The 20,441-nt window shown below is 31.8% G+C and overlaps 1 protein-coding gene across 7 annotated transcripts in view; it reads left to right on the top strand.

Moving 5' to 3' along the window:
* Positions 1-10,700, top strand: part of LOC134715185 (5-hydroxytryptamine receptor 4-like) — a 68,834-nt gene extending 58,134 nt beyond the window's left edge. For all 7 annotated transcript variants that reach the window (XM_063577194.1, XM_063577198.1, XM_063577200.1 and 4 more), the window contains one exon: positions 9,048-10,700. In XM_063577194.1, the coding sequence (XP_063433264.1) occupies positions 9,194-10,336 (1,143 nt within the window). In that variant the 5' untranslated portion in view covers positions 9,048-9,193 and the 3' untranslated portion in view covers positions 10,337-10,700. The remainder of the gene's footprint in view (positions 1-9,047) is intronic.
* Positions 10,701-20,441: the final 9,741 nt, after the last annotated feature.

The following is a 20,441-nucleotide window of genomic DNA, read 5'->3' as shown; positions in this document are numbered from 1 at the left end:
ACCGTTTTGAAAAATAGAGGTCCATGAACTCGTTTTCAAATCAAATCAGTTTGAGTGATTAAAATCAGTCGAAAAATGCATCTTTTCCCAATATGTCGTAGTTTGACGTCGCGAAAATAACAAATTACGTTAGCAACGTCATTACCTTCCCTGTAACTGTATCGTATGCCCTTAATCCAAGAAAGCCAGAGTAATAATTGTTTCTCCAAAAAGGTAGACTTACTTAAATTGTTTCTAATATAAGTAAAAGAATAATATCCATGCAAGTCCTATATAAAGTATATAGTAGATAAGTTGAAAGTCTATTGCATGTATTGTCACATCTCCGTTGAATGGTCTATTCTAAACAAACACATATTTTGGAAATAAATTCCCAAGCCAAAAGATCTCAGCATTTGATTTTAGTACAACTTTTATCTTCAGTTAAATGTTATATCTTAGATGAATGAACAAATGTAACCTCCGTGGAATGTAATCTCCGTTAACGTTTTGGTAAAGAGTGCTTTCTTTCACGTCCGCAATTTTATCGAGTATGGCATGCCAAATAAACATTTATAAGTTAATTATTACGAACAGCAAATATAAATAAATTACAGAAAAAAATACATAAATTGTAATTCAGGCGACGTAAGAAGACACCATGTAACAATTTTTGAACTGCGTAAATGGTACTATTTGTCAATGTTGATAGCATCTGAAAAAACTTAAACAGGGAAAACTATTTTACTTTCTTCGTTTAAAAGGTATATTTGATCATATTTGATTTGTGATATGAGGTACTAGTACTGATAAGCTGAACGTTCAGTTTTATAACAGAGATAGTGCTGTTGGTTAGACGACATAACACAAATATGATATCTGATAGAATGAAAATTCGATCACTAGAATTAGGTTGTATTCGCGAGTACCCAAATATTCTACGCTGAACGTAAATAGTGAAAATAATTCAAAATAAGCGGTTCATACGCATGAAATTTATCACTAGGCTTTTTTATCATTTTTTTCTCACTATTAATTACTGTAACAGAGTTTTTTGAAGTCAATAATTATCTTGGTCTGACCTCTGTCATGAATTGTTTTATCAGTGGTATAAAATGTTATCATTGCTGAATAATTAAAATACATGTATTATTCAGAAGAATCCGTTATTTTCTATTCTTTTTTTATTGCCAATTTTTTTTTGTACTTCAAGTTTTTAGGGAGGGGGAGGTAATTATTTTCTATTCTATAAACCATATGATATATCTTGGTTTGTTTCAAATAAATATCTGATATTCAAACAGAAAAGAATGGATAATATTAATAGTATAAGATCATCAACAAGGAGATTCTTTTTAGTAAGTGATTTTCACATTCGACCACTCTTCGATCTCTACTTCACCGTACACGAGGACACATGACTGCTACATGCTACTGCTCTAAAAGTGTGTGAAGATCTGAGTAACTTTCATAACTCTGCTTCTGCTAAAATATATTGGCAACATTTTTTTAACTGCACAAAAATTCCTCCATGTACAGTACGTGTCTTAACTTTTGCAAGTTGAGGTAACAGCTTGGTATAGTCGTGATGGAAGCGTAGTTGGGTCGTGGTGAAAACGAGATGGTCACAGTGAGGTCGTAGCGCAGTCTCTCCAAATAGAAACACGCTTTCGCTACGCTCTCGCTACGATGTTACAGCGACCTTTGCGAGCTTACTAGGCTCTTACTACACTTCTACTACGACCTGATTTTATCACGACCGCACCACGATTGTTTTGAACATGTTCAAAGTTGGCCACGCTCATCTCGATCTTGAAGACATCACCACGACCGTGATACCACCTTACTGCGGTCTACACGATCGTACTAAGATCATCGAAATTCGCATTTTTTTTTACAGATCTTAGTGCGATCGTGGCCTAGTGGGACCGTGGTATTAAATTGCCGTATATTTATAACATTTAACGTTATCAAAAAAGAGATTCGTTTAATCCTTTGGTATAACTTAGTTATTTAAGCATTACCCATGCTTGTTAACTATTTTAATAGGATAGGTACTGTATTTTGTTATTGCTTTGTTCATGGTTTCAAGAGATTAATGAGTCAATACACAAAACAAAATATTCACGTTTTTTTAACATTTTCTTTTCTGGACATTGGTTCACGAATAAAGCACTTTGCATGCAGTGAGTTTATCATATTTTAGACAATGAGAGTGTTAAAAAAAATATAAAATAAATATATAATTGTTCTTAAACACAAGTACATGTACAAATTAAAAGCGTAATATCACAGCGAAATATCTATCAATATAATAAATAAAAAAGAAGGAAGATATCTTTATTACTGCATGCCCGTATATCAAAATATTTTTTTTTAAAGTTTTCTTGTCGCTAAATTTATTCTCCTTGTCGCTTCTTGTTACAATAAGAAAATACAGTATGATTTCAAATAAGACAACTGTCCATTCTAGACCAAATGCCGTAAATGTAAGGTCACCGTACGGCCTTCAACAAATAAGCAATCAATAGATATGATAATATACAGGAAAAAACGACAACCAGTACATCACAGACTGTAGACTTTATATGTCGTTACCACAAGATAGTTATCTCGTTCTTTCATACACGTAGCCGAATAATGCCACCGTATTATCGAGATTCGGAGATCTCAAATAATTAATCGTTACAGTTATTTTGGGAAACAAAAAATTGTCAAACGCAGTCGTTTTTCAAACGTCATTAAGAAAATGGTCATGCACCAAATATTACAGTTCATGTCATTTTGAAAGATTTTTCTTACCGTTATTCGTCATAAAGGTACCCCATTACGATCCTCTTTTACATGGCTTTCGCATGAATAACGTTTTCACAATTTTTAAGTTCCATTTTCACAATGAAGCGAAAGAAATTTTATTAATTAGAAAGATGTACAAATGTATGCTATACCTTAGATATAATGCACAGTTCAAATCTATTTCACCTTTAGGGGCGGTTCCTAGATTTTGAAAGGGGCGTTATTCTATCAAATTAAAAAAAAAAATATCACCAAGTGTAGCGAGACTAAACTACAATATTGACGATTATAAGGCAAAACACGATACTTTGTCGAATCCTAGGGTGAACGACAGGTTCATCAAAAATTGAATAAATGGAGACCAGACCAATCTTATCATTTTACATGTACATTGTATTTCCACCCTTCTTGTCGAGCCTGCGAAATTTATTAATAAAGCGGGACATACCGATAATAGATTACGGCGTCGGGGCCCACATTTAGATGCAGACTTTTGTTAAAGTTTGTCTTAGACATCAGTAACTTTGTCAGCCCTTCATATAATTTCATGAAATTGGACAGAAGTTGTTTATGACAAAAAGACAGTATCCAGAGTGAATGTTTGAAAATATTTTTTTCATTTCAGTCCGTTTGTTTACTAGTAAATAGACTTTTTTTTTTACATTTAACAAGTAGATACAGTCTAGGGTTAGAGTTTTGCTGAAGTTTTTGAATGGCTTTTTAAAATGTCTGAAGCAAATGTTTGAAAATATATATATATTTTTATTTATACATGATAGTATATTTCTGATGAATGGACTTTGAATATACCACTTCACATTTACAGAAAGTATTGGATTATATTGTTTGACATAACAAAGTGAACCTTCATGGATTGTTATGGAAATTAGATAGAAGCTCATCTTGAAAACCAAAATAACATCTAAGTTTTTTTTTATTCTGTAGTTTACTGATAAATGGATTATTCTTTCAGTTAACCCTACACTTTTACGCTGACAGCAGCATAACATCGCGAGAGAAAGGGTTCCGATTTTTCTTATAACATGGAAGCTTTTTCGGTTATCGTCATTATAAAATATTTTTTTCTTTGTTCATATCTATATCCATTTTGCTATTTTGCAGATTAAATATGTTTAAACTAAATGGCTTTCTTTTAATTGTTTATATCGCTCTTTTCTTATTGTTTAAAACTGTAAGGCACCACTATTTAGGTTATGTTCGGTAATTGTTCCGTTTTTTGACTATCGTACCATACTCATTTTCATAGTAATAATAACATTTGCAAAAGCGATTTCTATTCTATATAACTATTGAAACAATTCTAATGGGATTTAGGACCGTTCTGTGTTGTTGCATACCCGAAATTTGATTGTTCAAGTTCCAATTTTATGTTTATTTTTCATCTATTGATTTCGAGGTTTTAACAATTAAGGCATACAAAGCTTATAGAAAAAAAATAATTCGTTGACTTAAAATATTGGTTAGTACCCACGAAATCCATGCAAATTGTTATCCAACGTCGGAACTTAAATATTGAATACCACACAGTATCAAATAATCTGACAAGTTTTTTTTTTATAAATATACCTTTCCCATATCTTCATGAAAGAGTGCTGTTTTTTTTAAATTAACAGCTACTGATAGATTTTGATAGTTTCAAATGCCCTCGAAATCAAAAAAAGAAAAATATAATATTTCAACCGGAGTTATTATAATTGGACAAACAAGCACTCCCTGCCAAAAACGCGGACGTGACAGAAGACACCTTTTAGTAGCGTCAACAGTAAACATTGGTATAAAATTTATTGTGTAGATGTTTGTGTTCATATATCACCAACAAATGGTTTGGTCCAGATATTTCTGATTGTTCTGTTGAAATAACTTGTTATACATATGAATTGTAAGTACATAGCACGCAATTTTCTTTTGTTTTACTCGAAAGTCAGCGTGAAAGGAGGTCAAAGTTGGAGAAATTTACCAAAGTCGTTTTTTCAAGGCGTGTTAAAAACGTATCTGCTAACTAAAATATGCCCTGTCTACCAAGACGGTAGCGATATATGATATATGTGTCATTTAAATTATCACTGATTTCAATCCTTCCCTGAAAACCCCGTGTCGGCCATCTTTTATTTAACGATCGCTTTGCGACAGGTTTAACCACACGTAAATAGCGTTCGCGATTCACACGCAATGTACGACTATCGCAAAGTACGACTGTTTTATGAAACGGAATTTTAGCGTTACGTTTGATTAACGTTCAAACGTACGTCAACGATCGTTTTATGAAACGGCAGCCATGGAGTCTTTTAAAAGCTTTGTAAAAAATAAAGGAATCTCAGTTGATAAGTTAACAAAATATGGATTACCAAAAAAAAATATAACAAGCGGACGACCACCCGCAACGCAAAGACAAATTTGCGTAATTTCCTGATTTCGAAACTTTTTTCTTGATTAATGTTTTTCATGACTCGGAGAACACTATTGAATAGTTTTTATTATTTTTATAAAATATGTGAATACAATTTAGATAAATAGAGACTGACACAGGATCTTCAAAATAAAGATAATTATAGTTATGTTGCCCTATAGGACTTTTAAAGATATTTATGGATTCTGTTAAAGCAGAAGTTTTAAGTGTTGATTTTCGTTTGTGAACAATCTTGAGGTCATTTTGGATTACTTATTGCATTCAGTGTGTGCACAGTTAAATTATTTGTGAGATAGGACTTATCATTTAGATAGTTAAAATACAAAATACTATTTGGGAAATTTAGATATTAGTAGCTTTATATATTATTATTGTAATGATTCCATATTTTGAAGTTGCAAAAAAGTCTGTAAAAGTCTAATAGAATTTTAAATATTTTTTAAAGGTTTTTGAGAACTTAAACTAGTGGATGATAAAGGAATGAAAAGTCAAGAGAGAATATTTCCCGCCAAAACTTCAGTAGCTAATATATCGAAAACAAGCACATTGACCTATATCTTTTTTGCTCTTTTGATTCCTTTGTTAATCCCCTGTCTATATACACCAGTGTTTTGAAAAGTTAACTATTGTGAAACTGAGACGCGAACTCCATTAAATACTAGTAGTACTGCAATATTGTTGGGCCTAGTGTGATATACAAATTATACTTATGTGGATTATTAGTCATCAGGTTATTTGACCTTGCTATTCCGCCATTTTGATTTTATGATTTTTCCAGGCACTATTAGAATTATTTGTTAAATCTTACGATTCATGCATGCCAGCATTCTACTTTGATGTCACAGCCTGTTTTATGAGTTTGGTGATTCATATTCTGGAAGTCAATGCAATACCATTTAATTAAGTTATATACGTTATATAATGGTTTCATTCCTAGGTATTCCTACCATGCGTCTCACTATTTGAGTCTTACTTATTTTTGCCGTTTGGTGTTTGTTGCACTTTAGTGTTTCGTTGTTTCCCTCATTTTTATTTTGTTACCCGGATTTTTATGTCTCAATCGATTTATAACTTCCGAACAGCGGTATATAAATAAAGGCAACAGTAGTATACCGCTGTTCAAAACTCATAAATCCATGGACAAAAAACAAAATCGGGGTAGCAAACTAAAACCGAGGGAAACGCATTAAATATAAGAGGAGAACAACGACACAACACCGAAACGGACCAAGCAACAGACAAAACACCACGAGAATAACAAATATAACATCAAAACCAAATACATAAATTTGGGATAGACAAGTACCGTGCCACGTCTTATCTTAATATCTCAAAAATAAGAGAAAACACAAACGACTCAACGTTAAAATGCAACACACACAGAAACGAACAATATTATAACAATGGCCATACTGTTGCCTTTATTTATCATATACATTCTTCCATTTTCTCTGTCCGTGATATACTTTAATATTGCTCAGTAACAATTTCGATACAGTATTATTATTTTATTTTTTTATTTTTTTTAATTTATTTTATTTATTTTTTGGGGTGGAAGAGGCGGTTTTCTATCTTATCTGCATGTATTGCTTTGATAATCTTTTACTTCATTTAATTCCACTAGATACGGTTTACAAAACTCTTTTGTGTCATTTCTTCTTTACTGTTTCTTTTGAATTATGTAACTGTCATTTTCTCTATGGAATTTTTAGTCATTTTTCTAAATAATTATGTATTGTGCAACAAATGTAAGGTTTAAACAGTTTGATATGTGTTCAAACTCTTCTGAAAAGTACATTTGACTTCAAGATAAAACATTTGTGAACACAAATCTGTTTGCAATGCTGTCGAACTGTTAGAGAATCTTCTAAATAGCTTAATCGGCTGGAAACTGCTATATAGTGCATATGAATAAGATTGTATACACTTAATTGCTATCAAAACTCAGTGGTAGACATTTAATGTTATTATTGAACTGACAAAATTCACAGGTACGATTATACGTTTTACCAATTCATTTCTCGATTAAACTGGATAACACGACTATAATATAGAACGATATTTGTAATTAATTCGGACATAGAATAACCAGCTGTGCCATTATATGGACAATTACTTATTACAGTTTATGAATCTGTCTTCTTAAGCTTACAAACAAATCTTAAAGTATGAAATGCGGAGAAGTTTACTTTGGCATTGGCAATATTGATTAATTTATCGTGGGTGTTTGACACCCCAGCAGCGCACAAAGGCTATAGATAGGCGGTAAATATAGAATTGAGGAAATTGAAATATCGGGAAATGAAAACTTTAGACGACAGAAAGGTTGATGGGGATTCAAAAGTTGAACAAACCCTGACAGCTAGAACAAAAAATTTGGAGAATGGATGGGGTTGCGAATTCAAGCCCCAGTATATTGTTCAAATTCACCTACTGTAAACAAACACATCATGAGGGATTTAAACGTTCTAACAGCTTATAACTAAAAAAGACGACCATTGACGTATCTTCCGAAAGACGATTTGAATATTTGATACATACCACACGTTGCAGACGTCCCTAGAAGTACCCCTCAGTTGGAAAAGCATGGTCAAACTCTTTTTAATCCCTACAACTATTACATCGGGAATTGCAAATGTGAGAAGTTACTTAAATACACCACACATAACATGTACGTAAATGGTTCACCTTTGTAGAAACGATGAACGGATTTCTCACCGTGAACTCCTTGAAATGTCTGTACGCTCGTCTTTCAGTTAAACTGCAATTTTAGTTCAACAGAAACAATCATACACATATTTATGATTGAACTGTATACAATTCCTATGTATATTACTTGTCCTTATACTTCTATATACTTGGAACAGTATGTTTCCAAAACGATATAAAAGAAATGGATTTTATGGATTATAATCAAATCATTCGTGTATTAATCTCCCGTATTATGCATTCTCTGTCAGAAAAAGAAATTGAAATAAGAAAAGAAAATATTACTATTTAAATAAAACGAGCCAAAAAGGGCAAGACAATAAATTGTTGATGGAAACAGGGTTAATAAAATGTTAAACACGTCAGGTAGTGCTTCGCGTCTTGTAGTGGTAAATAGATTACGACAAAGTAGGTTGATAATTACAAGTATCTTCACTGAAATCTTCATGTCTAGTATGTATATGGATTTATTATTAGATTAACGGCTAATAGCTTAATATAAGTAGGTGTTTATACATGAGTATTATGATAATAACATGCTGCAAATAAATAAATGCAAATATTGTCTGGATGTCAAATCTAAATGGTGGATTTATCGCGTTACACGTGTAGTTATAACATTGAAGAAGTCATCTCATGTTAATGATAATGTCGATATTAATGTATTTATAAGAACAATAATCTTTAATCTTCAATACATTAAAACAATGAAATGTTTACAGGCACACAGTTTATTTCACGCTAAAGTTGCAGCTTTTTTGTTTGCATTATAACTGCAATACATTTCTAAAACTGAATTCATTTTTGAAATGGTAAACTAAATTACTTTATTAATTTCTTAACTGATATCAAGCTTCCTGTTTGTTTTTAACACTAAACCAAAAATGATTCTGTAAGCACTTTTTCTATCTTAAACGACACTAAAAAAAAATACCTGGATACTAGGTAACTATTAGCCAAGAAACTATTTTATCTATTGACATCTCTGTTATGCTGTCACGTTTTAGTTTGTTTTTTTTCTCAATTCTGTTCTCGATTCTATATATATAGAAATTATACTTTTTGTCGTTATTATGAATAAAAAGTGACGTTAATTTTTAAGATTTATTATACATTCTTTTATGTTTATTTTCAGATATTAAAATAGAGATGGGTATACACCAATGACCATAAGACGCTGCATCAAATAGATTCTAGATCAATTTCAACAACCTTAAGATACTAAATAGAATATACTATTACGGATTTAATTCATGATAGTTTAGTTATGTTTTACAAGGAATGTCTAACGCGACAACATCTAATATTAGTGAGTTCTGTAGAGGAGTACTCGCAGATGTTGCCGGTCCTCCACCATTTCTGGATCAAGAAACAAGGTATTTCTTGACGGCAGTATTGACATTTTTCCCACTTTTGACAGCTAGTGGTAACGCTTTAGTAATAATAGCGGTATACACACATAAACGTCTTCAGACAATAACTAATGCATTCGTTGTGTCCCTATCGGTTGCTGATTTATTGGTGGCCGTGTTTGTAATGCCATTTGGAATATATCAACAGTATAACAATAAAGTGTGGCAGCTAGGAAAAGATTTATGTCTAGTGACTACAAGTCTTGATGTTATGTTCACGACGACATCCATCATGCATCTTTCATGTTTAGCGATAGACCGGTACTTGGCTATATGTCGGCCATTTTTACATGAACGAATAAGCAAGACCATCATTGGATTAATGTTAGCTGCTTGTTGGATAACGCCTATTTTCATATCATTTCTTCCTATTTTGTTTAAATGGAATCTCATTGGAATCGAAGATCTGCATGATTGCCTTTTTCCGCCAAATGAAGAAGTATGTGGATTTATAGTAAACAAACCATTTGCGATAATTTGCTCAGTTATAGCTTTTTACATTCCTGCTATATGTCTAATTCTAAGCAATATAAAGATATTTCAAGTCGCTAGAAAACAAGCGCAACATATCCATAGTTTAGAAGCTCATTTACATAAACATAAAAAAGGTAAACTAAAGCGAGAAACGAAAGCCGCCAAGACAATCACTATTATTATGGGTTGCTTTTGTGTCTGCTGGTTTCCATTTTTCATAATGAATATTGTAGATCCTTTGATCGGATATAAGCTTCCGTATGCACTTTTTACAACAGCAATTTGGCTGGGATATGTTAATTCAATGCTTAATCCGTTCCTTTACTACAACTTTAATAGAGCATACAAAACAGCATTCAAACGTTTACTGACATTTAAAGTATGCCAAGGAGTTCGAGAGTATAATGATGACATATTCAACACGCATGACAATTCCGATGTCCATTTACAACCGAATAATTCTTCATTGAACAACCATGACCCGCATAGTCCTATTACAGAAATGTCTAACTTCAGTGCCGGAAGTACTTATGAATAATCCTGGTTGTGTTTGTGATAACTGTCTAAGTTATATATTTAAGTTGCTTTTAAAACTACTTTTTGTATTAGTAAAACCTGTTTATAACTTAATTTGACTAATCGGACTTCCATGAAAAGAAATCAATACTTATTTTTAATTAGTTTTTAACAGATGTTTTGTTCTAGAGCGTACTAAGTATTCATTAACGAATTTGCTAAAGCATACCCTATGATTTCTTTACTGAATCTTGTCGGCCAACGATTTTGCTTATTTGGACAGGTTTCATACGTTTATGTATTTATTATTTAATGCTCAGTTATTTATTAATTTGTATAAGTTTTGGTATGTTTGTTTCACAGCTATAAAGGTTGTGTTTTTGTAATGTTTTCATTTTCTTCAAACGATATTAGATTAATGTAAATCAGCATAGCACCTGCTAAATATAGACAGACAACATCAAAGGAACAATAAAAAAAATCCGTTAATACCATGCGACGAAAAATGAAAAAGATGCCAAAAACAGTCAACAATACCCAACTTTGAAAACAAAAGACTAATTAACATAAACACCGCTTCATTCTGGAATGATCTCAGATGATCTTGCAGGTTAAGTGGTTCTTGTTTAACATATTACAGCCGTCCATCTCTTAGCCAATTGAAAGTACAAATTTGTTGAAAAGTCATATGAGGGGATGTCATAAATCGATGACAAATTAACGGGACAACAAGTATAGCGCACCCGTGTATTATCTATGACACATATATTCAACAATCATGTGATTTCAGTAAAATAAGATAAAGACAAAGCGATCTCTGGATTGTCTTATTAACTGGGAGATAAATCTACAAGCTTAAACAGGAAATAAAACAAGGAAATAAAAACAAAAAAAATAATTAATAACCAGTGGCTCCAGATAACTATAAATAGAGAATAAAATATTAACGTTGCTAACCCGTAGCCTTCTCATGTTCAATTGGTCTTTTTTTATGAAAAGTAAAAGATAATAATTAAGTTTACACTAATTCTTAAAAGTCTACTAAAACAGACTTTCACACAGTCAATAATACATTAACGCACACAATTTTGATAATATCAGAGACAACAATCCAACCAAAAGTTGTTTATAAAGAGAGAGATTGCTAGACAATGGTTAAACAAATTACGGGACTGTTTAGTTTCTTGTACTTGTGTTTTTTACATTTGTGTGCAGTCACAAAATCTTACGTGTCTATCGTTGGTGTATATATCTATTATCAATTTTGACTGCTCTCGAACCTCGAAGAAATCAAGCATATGCTTTTTAGCACAATTGACTTTGAAACAAAAAAGTTGTAATGATTGTAAATAGGATTTTTAATATTACCCATTTCGAAACAAGAGACCTAACAAAGCTAAACTTCATGGTTTCATATCAGATAGCCTCCTGATATTGTGTTGGAGTAGTCTCAGTATTCACGCCAATGATTAGTTTCGTATATACTAGTTGACCTACTTTCACTGTACTGTGTGTTGGGAGGTATATACTAGTTGACCTACTTTCACTGTACTGTGTGTTGGGAGGTATATACTAGTTGACCTACTTTCACTGTACTGTGTGTTGGGAGGTATATACTAGTTGACCTACTTTCACTGTACTGTGTGTTGGGAGGCTTTTGATAGAAATTGTTTGCTTGCCACCAACAGTAGGATGATCTACACATTTCATTGACTTTCCTTTAGTTCACAAAATTAAAACTGGACATAGGGAGATTAAGAATGAAATGCCACTGTAATTGTTAGCAGAAAACCTTAATTTTGCAGTTTTACAATTTTGAACATCGGTATACTACTGTTGCCTTTATTTGTTTTCATTAAAATATATGCCAAAACGGTTAAATAGTTTTGTCTAAACACAAAACTGTTAGAAATATGGTAATACCTCTTCAACTCTCTTGTGTGGTAATATAATAATATTGCCAAAACATTTTAGCTAAAAGTTATCAAAGGTACCAGGATTATAATGTAATACGCCAGACGGGCGTTTCGTCTACATAAGACTCAACAGTGACGCTCATATCAAAATATTTATAAAGCCAAACAAGTTCAAAGTTGATGAGTATTGAGTGTCCAAAATTTCCAAAAGTTGTGCCAAATACGGCTAAGGTAATCTATATCTGGGATTGGAAAATCATTAGTTTTTTTTGAAAATTCAAGTTTTGTAAACAGGAAATTTGTAGAAATCACCACATTATTGATATTCATGTCAACACCGAAATGTTGACTACTGGGCTGGTGATACCCTCGGGGACGAAATCGCCGCGATATAGCCTTTTTGTACTAATGCGGCGTAAAGCAACTAACAATCAATCAATCGGGGACGAAACGTCGACAAGCAGTGGCATCGACCCAGTGGTGTACATAGTTATCAAAGGTACCAGGATTATCATTTAATACGCTAGACCCGCGTTTCGCCTACAAAAGACTTATCAGTGACGCTCATATCAAAATATTTATAAAGCCAAACAAGTTCAATTTACACATAAGATTAAGAATGAAATATCACTGTAATTGTAAGCAGAAAACATTAATTTTGCAGTTTTACAATTGTAGATACCAATAATAAAAATGAAGTGTCCGTTATATTTATGATCTAGTATTGCCTTTAATAATCATCTATTCCAAAACTAATATTTGTTTCTAAGGATGTCGACTCAGTAAAGAGTTATTAATCACATACTCGTTTGATTTACCAAGCGAGCAAATATATCTAAAAAATGGAAACACGAATTTTTACACTTTACATTGTGGGTTGATGTATAATGGATATAAATTCTCAACACTACTATCTTGTACTGGACAGTAGTACCAGGAATAGTGTAACATAATTGAAAGCTTATTCGCTAAATATACGAATTACGTAAACGTATTCTTATCAATAATGCAATTAACACCAATTGTAAAACGATTATAGGGCTAAACAAGACCAATTAACAGTATTGGTTATCTTAAAAACACATTGAATGATTAACAAAGTGATGATGATTAGACCTCACCATACTGACGCGCGTAACTCTGAGGGTGACTACTCAGTGCATTGATTCTGTCCGAAGTTAGGAATATTAACATGTTAACGTTTCTCTTGGCAGAGTCGATTTTTTTCTAAGGCGGACGAAGACGTTCGCTCATATGCGGAATGACCAAGACACGTGCCTAGTTCTGAGGCTGTTCTAGTGCAACACCTACGACATTTTGGAGGAATTTTATCATTATCGAAATCCTTTGATAATAATTAATAGTTTATAAAGGCGAATATTTATAAAACATACATACAAAGAATAGAATGTAAGTCTGTTAACCATTCACAACAATGTATCGTGTTTAAATAGCCAAACACCACGAAAATCTTATCTGTCCACTAGCTATAAAATGTAGATTAAACCTAGTTTTATAGCCATCTGAACCTCTCATTTGTATTATATTTGCATCAAATTCCTTTATATTGACATCGGTATGTGTGAACAAACCAACCAGACATAATAGGTAATATTGTAAACAATAGGGATACATCAGTCAACATGTTTTTTTGATAATCCTAATCAATATAAAACAAACAAAAATGTAGAGAAAAAAGAAACACAAAAAGCCATACAGACAAAGTACATTATCAAAATTGAAAGACAAGAATATAAAAATTTACAATGGCACATTATCTTAATGGCGGGATGTTCAAGTACAGAGCCACCTCATATGTAGTCTCCTGTTTATTTCGTGTAAATAAATGTAAAGTAGTTTTTCTAAGATTTTTTTAATTTAATGGGTCTAGCTCTTATTGTTTAGTTTTATTGTTGATATTGACCCCATTTGTATCTAGTGTTAAATTAGGTATTTATGTTACAGAACTTTCTTGTTATTCCTTATTGGAAGATATTAAATTATATATACACAGAAGTAGTATACCTATAACGACAAACTTATTTTTCATTTATCTATTATGAGAAACCGTTTTTTTTTCTTCAAAAGTGATTATTTTCTGTCCACTAGCTATAAAATGTAGATTAAACCTAGTTTTATAGCCATCTGAACCTCTCATTTGTATTATATTTGCATCAAATTCCTTTATATTGACATCGGTATGTGTGAACAAACCAACCAGACATAATAGGTAATATTGTAAACAATAGGGATACATCAGTCAACATGTTTTTTTATAATCCTAATCAATATAAAACAAACAAAAATGTAGAGAAAAAAGAACACAAAGAGCCATACAGACAAAGTACATTATCAAAATTGAAAGACAAGAATATAAAAATTTACAATGGCACATTATCTTAATGGCGGGATGTTCAAGTACAGAGCCACCTCATATGTAGTCTCCTGTTTATTTCGTTTAAATAAATGTAAAGTAGTTTTTCTAAGATTTTTTTAATTTAATGGGTTAGCTCTTATTGTTTAGTTTTATTGTTGATATTGACCCCATTTGTATCTAGTGTTAAATTAGGTATTTATGTTACAGAACTTTCTTGTTATTCCTTATTGGAAGATATTAAATTATATATACACAGAAGTAGTATACCTACAACGACAAACTTATTTTTCATTTATCTATTATGAGAAACCGTTTTTTTTTTCTTCAAAAGTGATTATTTTCTAAGGGTTGTTAATATCTCGCGGTGGTGTTTTTCCATGGCTTTGTTGGGACTTGTTTGTTTGTTTTTTGGTCTTGAATGTTTGTCCTTATAATTTTATTAACTATGTACTTGCATTCAGGTATTGTAGATCAAATTCATTCGTTCTTAGTGTGTTAATTTGAGGTTTTTTTTATTGAGTTAAGCCTTCCAATTGGTATTTTGTTTGCACCTGTCCTAAGTCATGAATCTTATGTACAGAAGTTGTCGTTTGTTTATGTAATTTATACGTGTTTCCCGTTTCTCGTTTTTTATACAGATTAGACCGTTGGTTTTCCCGTTTGAATGGTTTTACACTAGTAATTTTGGAGTCCTTTATAGCTTGTTATTTGGTGTGAGCCAAGGCACCGTGTTAAAGACCGTACATTGACCTATAGTGGTTTACTTTTATAAATTGTTATTTGGATGAAGAGTTGTCTCATTCACACTAATACCACATTTTCCTATATCTATCTAAAATGTTTTCATCTTCCATATTAAAGAACATATTAAAAACAGCCAGTATCTTCAATAATATCTCTCGAAAGTCTTCTATGATTTGATTGTATGAACTTACGGTAGAAATTATTGCTGTTTTTGTAAAACAATTACTCTAAGAGTAATGCCGTAATAAGCACTACCAGTCAAGAAAAAGTCTTGAACAGTTTTGCATGTACTTTTGTCTGCACATTTTAGAAATATTACCAGTCTACCTTAATTACTAATATCACAAATATCAGCAAATTTGCAGCATATATCAAAGTTGATAGCATATATCATTGTCACCGCTATGAAGTCTATGTGTATTTCTTTGCTGAACACCTGATTTGTCTATTTGGTGAACATACACTTTTTATCGTCATTTCTTCATTCAAATTCTTTTCGCAATTAACAACTGCCTCCAAGATCTTTCTCCAACTGAAAGGAGGATCTTTTATATTTTTTTCCGTTATTCAACCAATGTCATCGTTGTTTATTTGTGTAAAGATATCCGTTTGTTCAATCGAAACAGTACCGTTCTGCAAAAGACCGTACTTTCCGGTATCTGTCCCAGGTTGGATTTAATCTCAATTTAAATGTTTACAGAATAACAGAACCCCCATCCAGACCCTCATAGGGATACAGCAGTCAACATTTTTTTATATATAATCCTAATCAATATAAAACAAACAAACATGTGGAGCAGGATCTTCGTACCCTTCCGGAGCACCTGAAATCACCCCTAGTTTTTGGTGGGGTTCGTGTTGTTTATTCTTTGGTTTTCTATATTGTGTCATGTGTACTATTGTTTGTCTGATTGTCTTTTTCATTTTTAGCCATGGCGTTGTCCGTTTGTTTTAGATTTATGAGTTTGACTGTCCCTTTGGTATCTTTCGTCCCTCTTTTAAGTAAGTTCTCGAATTTTGTTTATGGTATGTTTATCATATGTGAGCCACTTGTATCCTGCATTCTGTTTGATTTAAATGTTGCAAACATCACGGATTTGGTTTTATTCCTTTTGTCCTTTTCTGAAATACCTATTATTACAAATACTTACACGGGCAGCAAATAAGCCAATGTCGGGCTTTATATTTTCACTTTCAAAATATTCAAATGCATCCTTCGAATAAACTTGAAAATTCTGTAAATACATTCCGCATATTTCAACGAATTAACACATAACAACAAATTTCATAAACTGTCATCTTTGTTTTCAGTGTGTTAACTGTAAAACTAAGCTTATCGAAATGGCAAAGTATCATCGAACATTGACGATTTATCAATCATATAAAAATAAAGTATTGTCATATAATGTGGAAGAATCATCATATAAAAATTAAGTATAATTATATAATAATAATGTATCATCATATCATGATAAACTATCGTCTTTGCCTAAGACAGATACGGCGTTCCATAGAAGATCAGAGTTTTACTTTTATAAGAATGACCCTTTTTTGTCCCGATTAGTAAATAAAGTGAGTATTCAAGGTTAATCATTTGTTTCACTTTTAAATGTTGATGTTCTTCCCTTTTTACGAATTAACATGTTAAGGTGGTACATAACACTACAGGGAGATAACTCTGTAATATCACCTAAACGTTTTAATCACGTTGTGTTGTTAAGGGAATATTAAGCTTCTCAATGATGAAAACTAGTCTTTGTCAAACTGCTATATAACCAGTGTAATTTTTCTGATAAAATGGTTGGTTCAAATTTTTTGAAATTTTTATATTTTTGTCAAAGGATTAACTTTGACAAAATTTTATAAAATTAAACGAGCCAAAATAATTTTAGTCAATGTGTTGGGTACCACCTTAACTAACCCCTGGATGAAAATGTGCACAGCCGAACTCCTGCTAAGGTTCAAATGAGTTGCATGCCAATAATACATCACCCACAGTTTTGAGCTTATTTTGACAAAATTTAAACAGAACTACTGCGAAGAGAAAAATATTTTGTCTTTATTTCCCTTTAATGGTTATTTGAAGAAAAAATAAGTTTTGATATTCCCTCTTATTCGTACCTATTGTGCCTTTTAATGCATATGACCATTGGTGACAAGTAGAAAAACAGGAATTCAAACGCACCGTTCTCGCTTGAGTTTCCCTCGATATTTGTGCGTTACTTTTATTTGTTTTCGTAATTGATTGAATGTTTGACGAGAGAATTCATGAACCCGAACGAACCTGATCTCGCTTGTAAGTCCCTCCGCTAGTTATGTTTACCTTAGAAATGTCTTCGATAGGATTAATTAGATTTGGATATAGGTAAACTATTGATGCCTTAACTTACATATCTTTACCACTAATCGATGCTTACTTCGTGCATGTCGTGATAAAGACCGTACTTTGACCTATAATATTTTGCTTTTACAAATTGTGACTTGGATGGAGAGTTGCCTCATTTGTACTCATAACACATCTTTTGATATCTATTTTCCGGTTTTTCTACGTTGTGGAACTTTATGACAACTTTTCAGATCAAATGTTATATATTGTGATATCACAGAGTACACACAATTAAATCGATGATTATTGAATCTAAATAAAATGTATGACAATCTTCAGTTTATAAACCGGTTCAACGGAGGTCTGAATAACTAGTGCAGTACCTTAAGGTAATATAATACATTAAGAAGATGGCATCAGTATTATACAAAGATTGACATTGTCAACTTGGGATTTGAATGATATTGTATCAAAGATGGAAATTATTTAAAGCCATCATTACTTAATTTCCGATAGAATTCGTGTATTCATGCACAATTAGGTTGCCACTTTTATCTTTAACGTTCCTGACAATAAGTTGAAAAGAATTAATTTCAAGTGTGTAAACATGATTGTTTATTCAACTCACGAGATGAAAGAAAATCTTTAATGCCGTTTTAATGATGCAAGGTTGCATATTTCCCTTTGGGAATTTCCATATTCAAAATATAAACCATCCTATGAATCATTAACTACAGCTAAACCTTACTTAGTGCATACAATTTATATTTGCTTGATTTTTTATAGCTTAAGCATGAATTTCTTATTAGTAATTGTAAATATAGAAAAAAAACTGATGAAACGGGCAAACAGTAATTTTTAAAAGGTGATCCTTCTGTAATCTGATCTATGATTAATATAATCTTCAGCCAGAGTTGATGAACTACCATTTTATATAGATATATATAAAGAAGATATGGTATGATTGCCAACGAGACAACTTTCCAAAAAAGACAAAATGATATAGAAAAAAAAATATATAAGTTACCTACGGCCTTCATCAGAGAAAAAGCTGATACCGCACAATGAGCTATATATAATAAGAATAGTTATCAAAAGTACCAGGATTTTAATTTAGTACGCCAGACGCACATTTCTTTTAAATAAGACTCATCAGTGACGCTCATATCAAAATATTTATAAAGCCAAACAAGTACAAAGTTTAAGAGCAGTGAGGATCCAAATTCCAAAAGCTATGCCAAATACGGCATGGGTTATATATGCCCGAGATAAGAAAATTCTTATTGTTTCGAAAGTTTTGTAAGCAGGAAATTTATAAAAATTACCACATGATTGATATTCATGTCAACACCGAAGTGTTGACTACTGGGCTGGTGATACCGTCGGGGACAAAACTTCCACCAGCAGTAGCATCAACCTAATTGGGCTTATAGTTATCAAAGGTACCAGGATTATAATTAAGTACGCCAGACGCGCGTTTCGTCTACATAAGACTCATCAGTGACGTTTATAACAAAATATTTATAAAAGACACCAAAATGACAGATGCAAAACATTTCAAACGAGAAAACGGACTCATTTATGTACAAAATGATGAAAGAAAAACAAATATACAAGAGAGCAGCAAACGACAACCACAGAATTACAGACTCATACAGAATGTAAAGGGTTAAACAACTTAGCGGGCGCCCAACCTGTATAAAAGCTATGATGTTTTTGTCAAATTTCGTTAAATTTACTCGTTACTAAAATGATATCAGTTTTTATTATCCATTTAATAGATCTGTTAGGCATAAATGAAAAAGCACCGTGTCATCGAATACAGATATGGATAGTAATTGTTCTGTACTGATTTTTTTTTAAGCTGGTTTATTTACCTTTTGTTATTCAGTTGATCTAAAATAATACTTTTGAAATCTTAAAACAAAACAATATTACAATAATTAATGATTTTACTGTTACTGTTTTTAGAACAACTTGTCCATCGTTGAAGACTGCTGTCCTTTAGTTGGTTTTGTTTGTTATTTGTATTATCGGGTTGTGGTTTCATTGATATATATCCATACTCCTTTTATGAATAAACATTACGGATTTTACAGGTTCAATTATAACTGTCAGTGCTTATTCTTTTATCTCATCCATGCGGGTGAAATATCATCAAAGATATAAAACTTAGTTGATGTTTTAAACGCATAATAAGTATATTTTGATCGATTAAACTAATTCCGACTATAATTTGAGGAATTGAAATAACATTGATGGCTAAAATAACGAAATGTTTTGCATTTAGACTTTAAATACTATAAACCACTTTATAAAAACTTGTTCAACTAATTATATCGTACTTAACTTTTTTTTCAATTTCAGGAAGTGTCATTGAGGTCAAAGTTGGCCACTACTTCTTTGAACCTGATCATTCATTAGTATTCATTTCGTCCACGCGAGTTAAAATTTTAATTGATTTCATATCGATTAACGAGCTTGCGTGGTTCATCCCTTAAGAAATGGGAATTTTATCTTCTTCTGTCTATCAGTGAATAGCTCAACAATAAAATTCACATCATTCGAAATAGATTAGCTCATGTTTAGTTTCCGAAATCTACAACAATAAAAATAACAATTTAAATGAAAAATGTATTTAACACTGTGAAAAAAAATGCCCATAAAATAATTATAAATTTCACAGTAAATGAATTATCGAACTGCATCAAAACATTTCGTTTGAAGTATAGATATCATTTCAATAATTGGTTATTAACACTTT

The sequence above is a fragment of the Mytilus trossulus genome, chromosome 4 (genome assembly GCF_036588685.1).
Source record: "Mytilus trossulus isolate FHL-02 chromosome 4, PNRI_Mtr1.1.1.hap1, whole genome shotgun sequence".
Lineage (NCBI taxonomy): Eukaryota > Metazoa > Mollusca > Bivalvia > Mytilida > Mytilidae > Mytilus > Mytilus trossulus.
The sequence above is the reverse complement of the archived record's forward strand: the minus strand, read 5'-3'. Positions and strand labels throughout refer to the sequence as shown.